Source organism: Mesocricetus auratus, unplaced genomic scaffold, assembly GCF_017639785.1.
Source record: "Mesocricetus auratus isolate SY011 unplaced genomic scaffold, BCM_Maur_2.0 Super-Scaffold_100020, whole genome shotgun sequence".
NCBI lineage: Eukaryota > Metazoa > Chordata > Mammalia > Rodentia > Cricetidae > Mesocricetus > Mesocricetus auratus.
This window is the reverse complement of record NW_024429201.1, coordinates 5,812,580-5,829,828: the sequence shown is the minus strand read 5'-3', so window position 1 is coordinate 5,829,828 and position 17,249 is coordinate 5,812,580. Positions and strand designations below refer to the sequence as shown.

Below are 17,249 nucleotides of genomic sequence, written 5' to 3'. Positions count from 1 at the left end.
GAGTTAACAGAATGCCAAGGGAAAAAAATTCAAAATTGGATCTAGACTCCCTAGTCCTTGAGTCGATTTAAAACAGAACAGAACACCCCTCCTTTCAATAAGTTATTACTTACACACACATACCTTGGAAATTAGATCAATAAAGGCAAGCCCCGAAGGTGTGTGTGTGTGTGTGTGTGTTTATACACTCAAAATCCTCTAATTACCCTGAAAATCCTCTAGCTGTAGGAGTTCCCATTTTGTATATGAGGAAACAGGTTCAGAGATTAGATAGTGCTTCCAGTCACATGGCTCAAGAGCTGGGAGCAGAAGGGGCTACACACCCTTCCTGGTTATGTGTGTTTAGGATGAATTCTATGGTTTTCTATAATTAATTACGTGGTTTCTATAACAGAAATATTTTCACTGCCCTGAGGTAAACTGGCAGGGTTATTACTTGAGGGTACACAAAAAGGGTCAAATGATAGGGTTTCTCTGTGTAGGTGACTGTCCTGGAACTCACTCTGTAGCCTAGGTGGCCTGAACTCAGAGATCTGCCTGCCTCTGTTTCCTCAGTGCTGCGATTAAAGGCGTGTCCCACCACTACGGGTGAGATTCTATTCTAAACATTGCAGCAAATGTTTACTTATGCACACTTTTAATATTCACTTTTGTAATGAGTTATACTTTACTTCTTTTCATACCCAACTTCAAAGGTCATGCTTATCTTGTCTCATTTTTGCCTTGACTGAGTATATGCCCTTTATAGCCTGAATCTTGGGGGGGGGGATTCAGCATTGATTGTTATCTTTACTTCTTGTTTGACTCAGGCTTCACCCAATTCCAAGTTATTTAGCTGGAAACTGACAAGTCTCAAGTGCTGTGTTAGACGTGTTTTTCCCTGTCAGAATAAGATAAGGGTCACAAATAGTATTGTTTGGGTCCTTTAGAGGGCAGTCACAATCTCATTGCTGTTTCTTTGTTGTTGTTGTTGTTGTTTTGTTTTTGTTTGTTTTGGTTTTTCGAGACAGGGTTTCTCTGTATTATTTCCTGTAGAGGGCAGCCATAATCTCATTGCTGTTTCTTTTTTTGTTGTTGTTATTGTTGTTGTTTTGTTTTTGTTTGTTTTGGTTATTCGAGACAGGGTTTCTCTGTATTGTTTTGGAGGCTGTGTCCTGGAACTCACTCCGTGTGCTCGCCTCGAACTCAGAGATCCGCCTGCCTCTGCCTCCCGAGTGCGGGGATTAAAAAGGTGTGTGCCACCAACGCCTGGTTTATGTATCCAGTGTTCTGCCTGCATGTCAGAAGAGGATACCAGATTTTGTTACTGAAGGTTGTGAGCCACCAGGTGGTTGCTGGAAATTGAACACAGGACCTCTGGAAGAGCAGCCAGTGCTCTTAACCTCTGAGCCATCTCTCCAGCTCGTTTTATTCAGGAGCATTGGATATTGGTCAATGTTACTGGACTTAAAAGTATGAAAAGAAACGATGGGCTATCTCCTCCAGTGTTTGGGGTGAACAACTTACTCCGGAGGCTGCCTAGGGTTCTAAGAATGCCTCGGGGCTCCTTACCCTGGGTTATGCTAGTGCAGAGCGGCAGGAAGATCACATTCAAATTGCCTGCCTTAGCAGACGCTTTGCATGAGCATCTCCCCTTTCCCCCGCCCAGCTAGCCTGTTTAGAAGGCAAACGCCCTTCTAACCCGCAAGCCCTTGGTGCTTCCAAGCCACAGAAAAGCGCTCAGGGGAGAGAAAGTAAGTTTCGGTGACCACCACGCCTCACCGCCCCGAGCGGGTTTCTTACGAAGGGGTGGGGCGCGGACACGGCCGCCCCTCAGCCTTAGTTTCGGAGCTTCGCAGGGTCTCCAGCCGATTGCAGGCCGAAGGAGGCTCGCTCCGCCACCGCGCGTTTCCCGGCCACCGGCGGCAGGCCGGCGCTTCCGCTCGCCGCCCCTCCCCCTGCACACAGGAACCAGCAACCTCCAGGCTCCCGCGCTTCACTGCTGCCATCCACCGGGGGCCTGCTTTTTTATAGGCGCTTCGACCAATGAGCGCGCTCCTTTCCTTCTGCCCGCCCTCGCTGCCAATCGGCGCTCCCCTGGTGTAATCTTCGGCTCCTCGGCTGCTCTCGGCGATTTTCGCTGTTGCTGGCTTTTTCAGAAGCTGCTCGCTTGCAGCCCGAGACGCTGCTTTTTTTTTCCGGGTCCCGAGCCATTCCGGATGCTTTAGGCTGCCGGATGTCTGATCTCCGGATAACTGAGGCGTTTCTGTACATGGATTATCTGGTAGGTGCGGGGCGCGGGTGGCGTGTCGCCTCTCGGATCTCGCGGTGGCCCGTGGCCCCCCGCCTGGAGCTGCAGCCTCTCGGCTGGCTTTCTTTCTTTAGGAGGGGATGCCTTGGGCTGCTTTCTCCCCGGGCTGGCTCTGAGGGGCGGCGTCGGGGGAGGCCGGGTTGACAGGTAGAGGCACGGCGGGGATCGGCGGGGCTGCGAGCAGTGAGGCCAAGCGCCGCGCGCCTCTCCATGCTCCCGGAGCAAGACTTTCTTTCCGGGGAAGCTGGAGTTTTCCGCTCTCCCCTTAGCAGAACTCCAGGTACTATTAAAGAGCCATAAGCAGAATGGTTCGCTAAGTGCCAGGCAGGTCCGGTCATTTGGTTGTTATTAGATCTCTAAAGGAATGACCTGGGTCGCGGTGGGATTTTAAAAACACATTACCAGAAAGTAGACTGGACTAAACCACATTGCAACTGGACTAAACCACATTGCAACTCAGGACTGGGCAGGGACAGGCATTGCCCCACGGCTCCGGTTGTGGTGCACGCTGCTCTTGCTTTGTGCACGGCTTGGAAGCCGGTTTGCAGTCAGCCCTGTGCTGGGAAGTTTAGGTGGGAAAAGTTTTTAGCACAGCTCAGGAACGGAACACTTGTACGTGCTTCTGGAATTGTGCAAGCAGCCTTGTGTTTTTGTTCCAGAAATTGTATTTCTACAGAGCAGCCTGTTTGTGGTCAAGCGGGTCCTCTTTGACATGAGCTGTGTTCGATCCCATACAATTACTGCATTGATGGTGTGAAGCCGAACCGCTATTGTCATGCAGAGCAGAAGTAGAGGGTTAGAAGCATTGGCCCTCCTGTCATCTTGTAGGACACATGGCTTTCCACTGCAGACTGGCCTGGCAGAGATTTGCCAGTGCCTTCTAGGAATTGCACTTCAGGCTGTCCGAGAAAGCCCGAGTGCTTTCGAGATCAAGAAGAGGGCTGGCTGCCTTGTTAATGTTACCTGTGTATGAGGGTTTATTTAGATATGCAGGAATATATGTTTCTGCCAAAGCTTCGTAGTTTGACGAACTCACTGGCAAGGATGGAGATCAGTTAATGCATGTGCTTGAGAACAAGCCGAAATCAGATTCTGAGTTGAAATTTAGTTTTGCTCTTTACATATTTATAGTGGTAACTTCTATCTTGCTGTAACCAGTTTAAGTGGTTTGTCTTTAAAAGTACAGAGTGCACGCCTTTAATACCAGCACTCCAAATACAGAGACAGGTGGATTTCTGTGAGTCCCAGGCCAGCAAGTAGCAGGACAGGCTCCAGAGCTACAAGAAACGCTCTCTGGAAAAAACAAAATAAACAAACAAACAAATAAATAAATAAGGTATCTTGTAGGCTGATGATTCTCAAATATGTTCAGAAGACTACTTTCAAAATTAAACGATTGATTGAGCTTGTCCCACAGTGTCTGTCTCTTGCAATGTGCCCCAAATAAAAGCCAGTTTGTTGAGGAAAATTTCCAAATAAGAAGAAAATATAGGCTATATCACTTGTACTGCTGGAAGCTAATTTTGGATACTTAACTAAGTAGTGCTTCAGAGAGGAATTCGGGGGGGGGTTCTCATCATTTTCTCATATTTGTTAAGGCTGTTTTAGAACCGCATCACATAACTGTCTTTGAGGTGCCAGGTGCACTAAAGATCTGAGGGAAAACAGTGTTAAAGATTACTGTACACAGTATAAAGGCGGTCTGGGCGGTGATGGCGCACGCCTTTAATCCCAGCACTCAAGAGGCAGAGGCGGGTGGATCTCTGTGAGTTCCAGACCAGCCTGGTCTACAGAGCAAGTTCCAGGTCAGGCTCCAAAAGCCACACAGAGAAACCCTGTATCAAAAAACCAAAATAAATAAATAAACAAATTACTCAGGCAAACCTCTATCTAGACTTAGATTCAGGATAGGAATATTTGTGGGCATAAGGTTTGACTGAGAGTTTAGGTCACAGACACTGGGCCCTGGCTTTGACTTGGCTTGTGTGTTCTCGCTGCTGTAAAGTCATTGTTTTGCCACTTTCACTATGCTTTCAAAACTTCCCAAGGGCAGTGAAACAATCTCATGAAAGCCATTGGCAGAGAACAAAATCCTAAAGGAAACAGTTCAGATTTTATGAGTGTGTTACGGATTGCTGTGAAAACACTGGAGAAAGTCCTTCACTAAATGGATTGAAGGGAAAACAAAACAAAGACCAGCTACCGAGGTCGCGTTTTAGCTGGTCAACTCCCAGAGACAAGGGCAAGCTACATCACTCCTCTCTGCCCATCATCAGGTGGACTTGTTTGCTCGTGTATAATATTTGCAGGGTGTTTATTTTAAAACCCCATTTCTGAAAAATACAGGATCAATTTCTTTGATTGTGCCTGGGATCCTATTTGTAAAGTAAATCGATCCCTAAGTTCTTTTGCTTACTTTCCAGGAGGAAAAAAAATGTTTCTTTCATTCCAAGTTGGATTGTAGGTTTTGCCGAGTGAACTAGAGTAAGTGCTCTTTCCTTGATCTTGACAGGAATAATGGTGTGCGTCCTCCTTTCTTCTCTTTAAACAGTACTCTTCCTTTTTGTTGTTGTATTGGAGAGAAAAGCTGTGTGTGGAGGTATTGTCCATTGTTCTTTATTTGGTATCACCACTTAATTGTTCTTATTTGGAGATAAGTCCAAAGGAAGGAAGAAAAAGATAGTGTGTGTGTGTGTGTGTGTGTGTGTGTGTGTGTGTATGTGTATGTGTCGTGCGCTATTTTGACAGCTCCTAATAGGATTCAGAGGATAAGATGAATGAAGGGAACTCTCTGATCTTAGAGGTTGCAGTTAATTTATTGAATGTTCTCAAAGGTGACAGCTGAGGTGAAGGCCTTGTCTTAACGTTTAAGGCAGGTTGTATTACTCTTGGTTCAGGGAAAGAGTGATAACTTGCAAATCCTAAATAATTACATGTTACACCTGGTACTGGCCTGGCTTTGTGCCTGGCGTGAAGTTAGAGCCTAGGATTACGTGTTGGTTGAATGGATGTGAGGTGGGAGGGAGAATTCTGTTCTCTTTTCTGGCTTCTAAACTCAGACAAGATAATATCTGTTTGAATTAGGTATTTTGATTTTTGGAATGCAGAATGTGTCCTTTACACTTAAGATTATCCAGATAGAATTTGTTTAGCAATTTACACATAAAAGCCTTATCTTTTCTAGATAATGCGGGTGTCAGCTGAGAAGCTTGCATCTCTTTTCCTTTTCTCTTGAGGGACTTGATGTGTCCTGTTCTAACTAGACAGGAGAATGGGTCAGGATTTAGCTGTCACCAACAGGCTGCATACCTGTCTGCCTCTGATGGGTTAAGGCAGTGATTAGAGCTTTGTAAAGAGAAAGAATAGGATAGAATAAGTTATTATAAGAGTAGGATTATTTATTATTATAATTATTGAATATTATTATTATAAGAATAGGAAAGAATAAGAGACTATTATAACTTCTATTCTTCCAATATTCTTACAATGAGAGAATGATACATTATGAATTTCTTTCCTGGAAGGGTAGACAGGGTCAATGTCTACATTTCAATTCAAAATGTTCTTGCCTTGTATGTTAATTGATGTGGATTCCACCTTTCCCCTTTTGACCACCAACAACAGTAAAGTTCATTATTCTTCGTAGAATACTAGTGATGATGAAAAGAGATAGTGGAGGTAAATGTATTTATAAACAGTACATTGGTTTTCAGATAAAAATGTTAGCACATTGTGATTATGTTGCTGATGCTGTACTTCCTATAGAATGACTTATTTAATAGTAAGGGTTGGGTTGCATTTTAAACTAGTTTCAATATATTAAAGAATTGTGAGGGTATTTATGAAGTAAGAAGTGTTAAGGCTTTTGAGGGTCATTTAATACCGCTAAAAGGTAAAGCCACATTCTGATATTTGTAAGGTTTATTTTTATTATATGTACATATATGTGCACATATATGTGTATATATGTATATATATATAATATAAATAAATGAATGTTTGCCTGCAAGTGTGTCTGTGTACCACATGTATGCAGTGTTTACAGAGGCCAGAAGAGGGCATCAAATCCCCTGGACCTAGAGTGATAGACAATTGTGGTCTGCCATGTGGAACCCAGGTTTTCTGCATGATCCATCTCTCCAGCCCTCTCATATGTTCTTTAGCCCATTCAACTAATACTTATGCAACCCCTGTTTGTACATGTTCCTGGAAGTCACAGAGAATGAATTACAATGTTCTCCTTGGTTGCAAGGCTGCAAGGCTCTTGGGAGAGGTGGAAGTGGTCTATGGAGATAAGACAGGCTCTGACACACTCTTCTGCTTTCTAGTGCATTCCTCTTGCATATGCTTCTCTGTTTTGTTATAAAATGAAACAGAAAACTAGACTCGCAAATGTGTCAAATATGCTAGATTGGTCTTAGGTGCTGTGCTGCCTTTTGTTCACCGCATTTGTCTCTTATGCTTGGGATTTAGTAAGGTTAACTTAGATTTCTTCTTTGTATTCACTGATGAACTTGGCCTACTTTCTTGGTCACAGGCTATATGTGCCCAATGAGGGTACACACACACACACACACACACACACACACACACACACACACACACACACACACTCTTCCTCAGATTCACACAGCTAGCAAGTGAGTGAGCTGACCTTGTGATTTTAGGGCCCCTTCTTCACCTCTCTGCTTCCAAGCCATTCTTTTTTTTTGCCATTTTTTAAAAATTGAGTTATACATTTCTTCCTCTTTCCCCTTCCCTCCTCCCCTCTCCCCTTCCCTCCTCCCCCTGCCCCCCATGATCCCAATTTACTCAGGAGATCTTGTCTTTTTCCCCTTTCTAGACAGATCCATGTATGTCTGTCTCAGGGTCCTCTTTGTTACCTAGATTCTCTGGGGTTGTCAAGCCATTCTCTCTAACATAGGGCAGGAATCCAGGTACTTGGTGTTAAAAGCTGATGGAATACAGTTGGACATTTACATGTTTCATGCTTCATGTAAACACAAGGAACCTTTATGGAGATGGTTGACTGGAAGGTGTTGTGTGCACAGCCTTCTGCCCCACAATGCATTTCCTCTGATCACTAAGGTCGTCTTCAAACTCTAAAGTTTCATCAACAGCTACAGATGGGCTTTGAAGTATTAGCATGGTCACTTTCCGGGCCATCTCTACCTTCTACTGCTCTGGTGCCTCTTTGCTCCTTTCGCCAGCACTCCAGGTCTACTTGTTCTGTCTGTTGTATGCCTTTACCAAGTACAGCCTAGGGGACGAGGCTGACCAGCAGACATGAGGCCTCAGGTGGGCTACGACCTTCAGCAGAGGACTTTAACTTTAAGGGGTTTGTTAAGACACCTGAAGAGAATGAAAGATACCTAATTTTTAGTGAGGGTATGATAACTATCCCTGAGATTTTTCATAAATACTTCATAATGATGAAGTAGTATTTGGATAGGTTTCCATTACTATAAGGATGTACCAGAGTCACGTTTTATTTTTATAGAGGTTTTTTTGACTCATGTTTCTGCACATCCAAGGTCAGGGTCCACTTCTACTGACAACCTTCTTATTGGGAAAGTTCTGGTATTCGGTAGAGCTTTACCTCAAGAGACAGGGGATGTCTTGCCTATGTTTGTATAGTCTTTCTCCTTTTCATAACATCACTAGGATTCAATCATGGGGCCTCCACTCTAGCGATCTGGTCATGTCCTCAAAGTTCCATCTACAGAAACCAGAGAATTTCATTCAACCTTTAAAATTTTTTAAAATTTATTTAATTAGTATGTATATAGTGTTTTGCCTGAATGTATGCCTTCACTCCAGAAGAAGACACCATATCTCATTATAGATGGCTGTGAGCCACCATGTGGTTGCTGGGATTGAACTCAGGACCTCCAGAAGAACAGCCAGTGAGTGCTCTTAACCTCTGTGCTATCTCTCCAGCCCCTGAATTTCTAACCTTTTAACACCATTAATACATCTTTGGGAATTAAACTCTTGCACGAATTGGAGGTAGAGGCAGGAACAAGCTGTTGGAGCCTGCAGCTACTTTTAGTTATGATGTGGCATCTCCCCAAAATGCTTCAGAAGCCTAAGGAGCTGTGTTCTGGTGGATCTCCATTACTATCTTGATAGTCTTGATTTTGAGCAAGGTATTTTCATTTTGTGTTGATTCCCCCAAATTCTGTTGCTGTTCCTGACTTCTTGAGCTGGAATAGAGATACTTCTAGAATCTGAGCTGTACCCTGCATCCATGCCAGTTCCCTCACTGTCTTAATCCTTCTATCATTGAATTCTAGCCTGGTAAAGTAGAGGGCTATGCACCAAGTGTAGTCACAGGGTTACTTTCATCATCTAATGTAATCAAGCCATGATCCTGTTCATCCAGATACTGCTTACAACAGATTTATAAAGAGGAAACTTGAGGCTCTGAAAGGTTGAGTATTTGCTGGGGTTGTGCATTCAGTAGAGAGGGCCCGGTATGGCATTTAGGTCTAGCTTGTTAGATGCCAAGCCTGAGCTTGTAAACATTGTTCGATAAAGCTTAGCTAGCACAGTGAATTATTATGGGGGAGGTACCCAGATACAGTGCTGGAAATTGAAGGGAAATTGATTGCTGCTGTCACTTGCTTTCCTGAGAGGCCCTCTGGGAACTCCAAGGACTTGTGTGGGTGTGCCTTGAGGCAAACACCTGCTCATACCTGTTCCCTTTTGCATAAACATTGGCCTCTGTTCTTTGACTCATGGCCCAACACACCCACATGATTTTGAGTGACTGGCCACTTGAAAGGTTGAATTTGTAGGACAAGCTCCTCTGGTTTCATTGAAAATTGGTTTGCCAGGAACTAGTCTGACCACTGGCCTGCTTCTCCTTGGGCTGAGGACCTTTTCTGGGTTTTGAGGGATTCCTGTGAGTTCTTTGTCTGACAGGACAGTTGCTGATTTTACCTCTAACTCTTGGGGAAGAGCATGTGAGTGTAGAGCTACTTGGGGGCCATTGACTGTAGCATGGACAGTCTTACTGGTTCCAGCCAGCCTGGTCATGAAGTCAGGAGGGAAAAGGAAGGAAGGGAATGTAGCAAGCTTTCTTGTCTTTCTTGACTATCTTTGGATCCCCAGCTTACAAATAATAACCCAGAGACTTCTTTTTAATTATGAAAGCTTGGCCTAAAGCTTAGGCTTGTACCTAACTAGCTCTTTTAACTTAAGTAACCCATCTATATTAATCTATGTCCTGTCACATGGCATTACCTCTCTTCCACCTTGAACCTCTTGTTTGCTCTCTGTGTCTCCTGGCATCTCTGCCTTTCTTCTTCCCAGAGTCCTCTCTGTCACCAGAAGTCCCACCTAACCTCTTCCTAACTATTGTCCAGTCAGCTTTTTATTACACCAGTCACAACAACGCATTTCACACAGGGTACTAACATCCCACAACATGGGAACAATCTTTTGCGACCTTACTGCTTTGATTCAACAGGTGTTAATAGTTTGCATTTTAACTTCAAAGCTTCAGTGCTTTTTAAAACGAGACAGGCAAAAAAAAAAAAAAAAAAAAAAAAAAAAAAGGGAACTTCAGGCCACAACTCACACTCTTTCCACACCTTATTGTCATTGGTAAGACAATTGTCCAGAAGTTAGTGGGTCTCATTCTCATGCCTCTTTAGGACAAAACAGGTGGATGCTTAAATTGTGGAATATTTTCTATGTTAAAGTTAATGTTTGCTTTGGGTTTTGAAGTTACTTTTCTGATCACTTTAACCATGAGCTGAATGTAGGTGTCAGAGCTGAGATGATTTTGATAACATGCTTATTATTAAAGTAAAAGCTTAGAGAAAGACACAGCAAAGCACAATGGGGGAGATCAGTAACCTACCAACCCACAGATAGACAGCTGACATGCACTTTAGTGTGTTGTCATGTAGTCTATATATAGACCCATGTAGACAATCATCCTGGACTTACAATGGGAAAAAAAAACCCCTGTTTTATACAACTGTACTTACAAATTATTCAGTTCAAATAATTTCTCTTCTGCAGTGTGGAATTTCTGCATTATACCAGTGAATGGTAATTTACTCACTGGCCTCCTTTCCTTAAGATAACATGTTTCCTCTAGTTTTGGCTAATGTCATGACCACTGTCAATGTTAGCCCGTGTATTCTAGTTTCATTTCAGTTGCCGCCATTAAAACACACCAACCGAGGCAACTTAGGGGGAAGGGGCTCACTTCAGCTTAGAGTTTCAGGCTGTGGTCTGTGTTGAGGGGAAGTCAGGGCAGGAGCTCCAACAGCTAGTCAGTCAGTCATGTCACATCCACAGTCAGTAGCAGAGAGAAATGAGTGTCCCTTGCTGTCCACTGCTTTCCTTCTGCCAGCATTCACTCTTACGTGGTTCAGGCACAGCCGGTGAGATGGTGCTGCCCAGAGAGGGCTAGGCTCCATTAATCCCCTGTAGATGCACCCACAAGGCAAGCTGATGTAGATACTTCCCCGCACTGAGTCTCTCTTTCCAAAGGATCCCAGCACGTGTCTAGCTGACAGTGAAAACTAGCCAGCATGTCATGTAAACACTAGATTGTAAAGAGTAGGTGTACGATACTGTCGTGAGTCTTACTACAGAGGGGGCGCCAGTGCCAAAGACGCTTGGGAAGTTATCAGAGCCGAACAGGTTCCTTTATGTTCAGCCAATAAATAGCCGACCGTGCATGCTAATGTGAGTGGTAAAATCTCTAAAAGGGAAATTGTTACAGGCAGTGCTCTTTCTTACTCCTTTGAGAGCAATTGCACTTCATGATCAGATCCTAAAAGTAAGATTTCTTGGGTCAAAAGCTACCCACATTTTAAGGTTCTTGATATTGATCAAATAATTTAATATTTGTAGTAATGTACTTAGAATTGTTTCTGAACACAGCCAGTCACTTTTAGTTATGATTAAGTATTGAAGTGAAGTTGATGGTGGTGATGCTAATTACTACTGATTGGAGATTACTCTGTGCCAGAAGATTCTGTCTGTTCTTTCAACTGCCTTGTGAGAGTTGTAGGAGCTGTTACTTCTCCATCTGTCTGTCTGTCCATCTCTTTCTCCGTCTCTTTAAAATGGTTGAGGAACCAAAGTTCTAGAAGAGTTTTGCAGTCATGACTGTCTTAGTTGCTGAAAGATTGGTGATAACTTAACCTATCTGTATTTTTGTTAGAGAATAAAGCCGAGTTTGAAGTCTACCCTATATGTTTCATCTGTAACCTGCTTAACATGAAGTATTTCTCAAATCTCAATTTATGGCAAATCATAAATTACTTTATATATTTTAGGAAATTATATCTCCAGATTTTTGTGGATATTTGATTAGCTTTCCCATTTGAAATGATACTAACTGCTGATACCTCTTAAAATGTAATTATAAGGCAGAATTAAAAGATGATAGGCAGGTCCTCAGGTTTGCATGTATATTTTTATTATGTAATTATTTCTAAAACTGCAAATATTAGGGGCCTGGTCTAATAGAAGTCACTGTGGGTTACCAAGTTCTCATTAACAAAGGTTAGATGCATTAGAGCCTTTGTGATAATTTGTATGAGAAAAAACATGGTCAATATATTGGAAAATGGGTTTACAGCTTATTTTATTTTTTCTGTTATTTTATGTACTTCCTTAAATAGTGATGTTTGCTTCCATTGTAATTCTATGATTTATATGACTATAAAATTGCCTTTGCATGCTTTATTATTTATTTACTCAATTTACTTTTGTTTATAAGCCCTTTATTTTCTGGTGCTCTTAGGCACTGTGTGTGTGTATCAAAGACATTGACTTCCCTTCAAGTTGCTTAAGAACTCTTGGGTAATGAAAACTAAGTAATTGCCTTTTGGGTTAGCATCATCTAGTTAGAGGAAAATATAGGAGCTGAACAAATAATAGAAATAAGGGAAACTGAAAGAGCATAGAAAAGGGGAACTCAGCCTAGACTTGGGGAGTGCTTTCTGGAGGGATTATTTTTAATGTGCAATGGTGAAGTTGAATAGGGTTGGTCCACTGACAGGCATGGCCAGGGCCAGGCAGGGAGCAGCTGTGTGGAGCCTTGGGGGTGAGTAGCATCATGACTTCAAGGCACCTGTGTGACTGGGGCAGGGTTTGGAGCAATGACTTCACCCAAAGCTGCAGGATCCAGCTAGTAGTTATAATCTAGAAACCTTCAAGGATTGTTTAGAGTGACAGGTTAGGCCTGGTTGTGAAAGATGAGGAAAGGAGAGTGGCCTACAGAGAGACTAGTTAGGAAGATGCCACCCGATACAGGACTGAGATAGAATTCAGTCAGGTGACAGCAGAAAATAGAGGCCATTTAAATAGATAAGGATTGTTTAAGAATTGCAGAGATTTTGTAATTAGATATAGAATATGAGAAGAGATCTCATAGGTAGCCTTGCATTTGGGGTAACATTGTTTTGGTTATTTATTTCAGAAAAACAAATGACCTTGAAGCACAGTAACTGTTTTGCTCGTGAATCTGTTGGTTGACCAGATTCAATGGAGGAGTTAGCCTTACTCAGATTTCCCATGGGGTGTAATCAGGTGGTAGCTGGGTTCATCTCAAAGCTTTTTCATACACACATTTAGCATCTGGCCTGGGAATGTTGTAGTGACTGGGTGGTCTCTGACTGTGTGTCTTTCTATGTGATTGCTCTGGGCAGTCTGACTTCTTGTGTGGAACTTGAAGACTTGCAGAGCTTGTCGCGTCTGCTGCGCGGCCTGTGTCCGAGAACGTGCGGAGGGTGTCGGGGATTGACAACACAGAGACTCGTTCAACGATGTAAAGAAAACTTTAAGCAGGCCCCAAAAAGGTTCAAGAAAACTTCCTAAGAAAGGCTCCCACCAGAGAAGCTTCTGCTCTCCCCTCTCCCCTGGCTGGTTCTGCTCTGACCCCAGAAACTGATCTGGGCGTGGCAGAAGAGGTGGTTAGTCTTTGGACAAGGTCGAGGTCAGGGTGGTTTCTGTGGGCAGGCCTTTTCCAGGAACTTAATGCCCCCAGGCATTGTATTGTTTTTAGTAAACATGTTTTTAGTAAACATTGTCTTACAGCTGCCTACTCCCAGGCAGAAGGGGAAGTGGGTCTCTGCTCAAGGTCTGGTGTTCCCACAGAGCTAACATACCAAGAGAAACTGGCAGGCTCCACCTGGCTTTTTCTCATCTGTCCTAGTGTTATTATCTAGCATCCTTTCTGCTGTTCTGTTCACCGTGACACTCACTGAGGTTTAAAGATGAGAGAGATTTCTTAGTGGGAAGACAGTCAAGAATTTATGGGCATGTTTGAAAACTATCGCAAGCATTGAGGTGACTAATGGGACCACATACTGTTATAAGGAACAGGGAAGAACAGGTTGGGAAATAAAGTGGAATTGATTTCTGAGTAATTGGGTTTGCGGTTCTTGTGTAAAATCTAAACTGGATTTTAAGTAGTAGATGGGAACCTAGAGGTGAGGTCAGTTGATGAGGTTAAAAGTAATGTGGAATGGGTCTAGGACGATGGCATAGGTGGTAAATAAAATGCCTGCCATGCAAGCATGATTCTGGGTTTGGAGCCCTAGCATCCATGCAAAAAGCTGGGTGCTGCTACAGGGCATGCACGTGCAATCCCATTACTGGGGAGACAGACACAGGAGGGTCCCTAGGGCGTGCACCTCCAGCTGCAGTGAGAGACCTTGTCTCAAAAGCAAGTTGGAAAACAATTGAGGAATTCACTTGACATTGATCACTGGCCTCTGCATGAACGGGAGCACACACACACACACACACACACACACACACACACACACACACACACATTCTCATTTGCATATACATGAACATATACACACAACACACACACATACAACAACGCACAAAGAGAAGAAATGCCTGACAATGGTCACTTACTGTACTGCAGCTGTACCATAGTATGCTGTTAACACTGTGTGGGAAGTATAGCACCATGCCATTTTGTGTTGTTTATTGTCATCACTTTAGAGACTAGAGAAATTGGTGTCATGGTTAAGATGTGATGGACACAGAATTCGAACCTAGGTCTGGTTAATGTTTGAGTCTATGTCCCCCACCACTTACACTGTTCTTAGGGCTACCTTAGACACATATACATTTGATACACTGCACAAGTTGCTGCTCAACTTGCTGTGGTCCCTGTTGTGAATGGGCACAGAAGTTGCCACTGGGTTAACCGTGGCTCTGGATTGGGTCTCTTTTTCCAAGGACAAATTACATTGTGTCTCAGTGAAGACATAGGCTGCAGCTTATTAGTATCACCAGAGTTTGGTACAGGTGTACACAGGACAATGTACCATGAACAAATGGTTGGAGTGAGTGGTTGCCTAAGGAATGGCTAAGGGCACTGATTATGGAACCATACTGAGTGCATTAGTAGTCTAGTTTTATACCTCAGCCCCTATGTAGCCTTTATGCCTCAGTTTCCTTCTATGCAAAATGGGTATAATGGAATCCACTTTATAATGGGGTATGTTCACACACACTGTATGATCCTTCCATCTGAAATCAGCTGTATATGTGATTGTAAGCACTGTATCTCTTAGTGATGCTGAAGATGTCTTAAGTTTGTGCAAATATATTACTTAGTGCTTGCATAATGAAAAAGTCACACGAAGGTGTGTTTTCTCAGAATGTATTGTTACAGTGCATGTTCAGCTGTGTGTGTGTGTAACTTAAAAGAATATGACACTACTAAGTACTATGCAAGCATTTTCTATGATTGAATTTAGACTTAATATAAAACAAGGACATGTACTGTGCATTCTTCCTGACAGTCTGGTCTCTGAGCTGCATCAGTCCCAAATGAACATGCAGGATGCTATATTAATTATGAAGCTGTTGGCCATTTGTTATGGTTTCTTAATGGCTAGTTCTGACTTAATTATGAACCCATAATTACTAATATATATTTTTATAAGGTACTGAGGATGCAGCCTTATGCATCCTCTCTTCCCGGGATCACATGGTGACTCTCCACTCTTTACTACATTTCCCAGAACCCTCTCGATTCCTAGTTCCACCTATCTTGCTTCCCTATTGGCCAACAGTGCTTTATTTATCAACCAATAAGACAAACATATACACAGAAGGACTTCCCCCATCAAGGACATATGTTACTGTCATCACCAAACAGTTGTACTTGAGTTTCTATTCTGCCTTCCATGCCAACTTTTCAATACTCTCCTTGTTTCCACCTACTAAGCATAGTGCAGAGTAATTGGGTTAAAGATACTGGAGCCCTTCATTGTTGTCTTAAGTGGTAGCTATTGCTGACCTACAAGGGTGAGAGGTCCTGGCTTGGCATATGGTGGCCCACATCTGTCCTCAGGCCAGTTCTGAGGAGCGATTTTGTAAGTGTGGGCAAGTGAGAGGTCTCTCTTCAGCCTGAGTGGGCACTGCAACTTTCCTGTGGAATTGTGTGGTTGTTCAGAACTCTCAGCTCCTCTTCAGTTGGAATCAAACGGTTTTAAAGTCAAGCTTCCGCTTTTGGGAATTTGAAAAGCTGTGATTTATTGGCTATTTGTTTATTCTTTCTTCTTCTTTTCTTCTTCTTCTTCTTCTTTTTTTTTGGTTTTTACGAGACAGGGTTTCTCTGTATTGTTTTGGAGGCTGTCGGTCCAGCCTGGCCTCGAACTCACAGAGATCTGCCTGCCTCTGCCTCCCGAGTGCTGGGATTAAAGGCGTGTGCCACCACCGCCTGGCTATTCTTTCTTCTTTTATGAAGATTTCCTGAGCAGTTGCCTGCTGTGGAAGAAGGAACATTGGCTGATTTATGGCAGAATGCCAGTATTCTTTATCATTTTGAATGCTTCCTGAATTTGACTACTGATTTTTCCAAATCACCTTGCTAGATGTAGGAAACCTCTGGTGATTATTGGACCACATTCTCTTTATTTCATTTTGTGTAGAAATACTGTTTTCTGTGTTGTTCATGAGTCTTTTTTTTTTTTTTTTGAGACATGGTTTCTCTGTGTAACAGCCCTAGCTGTTCTGGAACCAGCTCTGTAGCCCAGGCTGGCCTCAAACTCACAGAGATCCACCTGGCTCTGCCTCCTGAGTGCCGAGTTAAAGGCCATGTGTCACCCTTCCCTCTCCGAGCTTGTTCTTGAGTCTTATTTCCTCTCTGTGACATACCCCTCCTCCATATGTTGTTGGCTTAAGAGGGATTTTGTTTTGCTAAGTGATATTTTAATCATTATTTATCTGTTTGAAATGAAACATAGTATCTTAAAAAGACATTTTAAAGATTGGCTCACCTATCTGGAAACACTGCTGGGTTTATTGTATTTCTGTTTCAGGGCCGCTAATGTCCTGGCCCTGGGCAAGCAGTAGGATGGCCTTTGCAGCCAGAAGCACAGACCCTCTTTGTCATTTCTAGGGACATGGGCCACCATTTTCTGCAGCTTGAATGTATAGGATGGGTTATTGGGTTATTGATGTTTCCTTTTCATCCAGATATACCTGTTGGGGGATAATGCTTAACTATATAGGTCATCTTTGGAAATATTTATAGGCAAATATTTTCCATGTTTACTGTCCTATTAATAATTGTGTGAGCCTAACATTTCATTTTGAATAGTGTCTACACGGGTACAGGCCCAAGCACATGTATACACTATACATACACATTAACACATATACATACAGGAGTGTAACAGACCAACTGATTGGATTCCTCTGTTTTAAGTTAGTCCTTTTTTGTTATTCACATCCAGACTGTGTGGGGGTTCATCACCTGGGAAAAGATGATTTGTCCTAGTGCAGTGCGTGATATTAAAATAACATAATAAAAAAGAAAAATAACAGAACAAACAAACAAAAACACAACATTCTAAAAGTGAATGTGAGAAAGGAGATGAAAGTTAACAAGGGTTTTTGTTTTGCTAAATGACTTTTTAATCTTTGTTTGTTAGCCTAAAGTGAAACATAG

The 17,249-nt window shown here is 42.8% G+C and overlaps 1 protein-coding gene across 1 annotated transcript in view; it reads left to right on the top strand.

Annotated features, from left to right (window-relative positions):
- The first annotated feature begins 2,065 nt into the window (after positions 1 to 2,065).
- Positions 2,066 to 17,249, top strand: part of Arl15 (ADP ribosylation factor like GTPase 15) — a 354,022-nt gene continuing 338,838 nt past the window's right edge. The window contains exon 1 of the mRNA XM_040729069.1: positions 2,066 to 2,263. Coding sequence (XP_040585003.1) covers positions 2,216 to 2,263 — 48 coding nt within the window. The 5' untranslated portion in view covers positions 2,066 to 2,215. The remainder of the gene's footprint in view (positions 2,264 to 17,249) is intronic.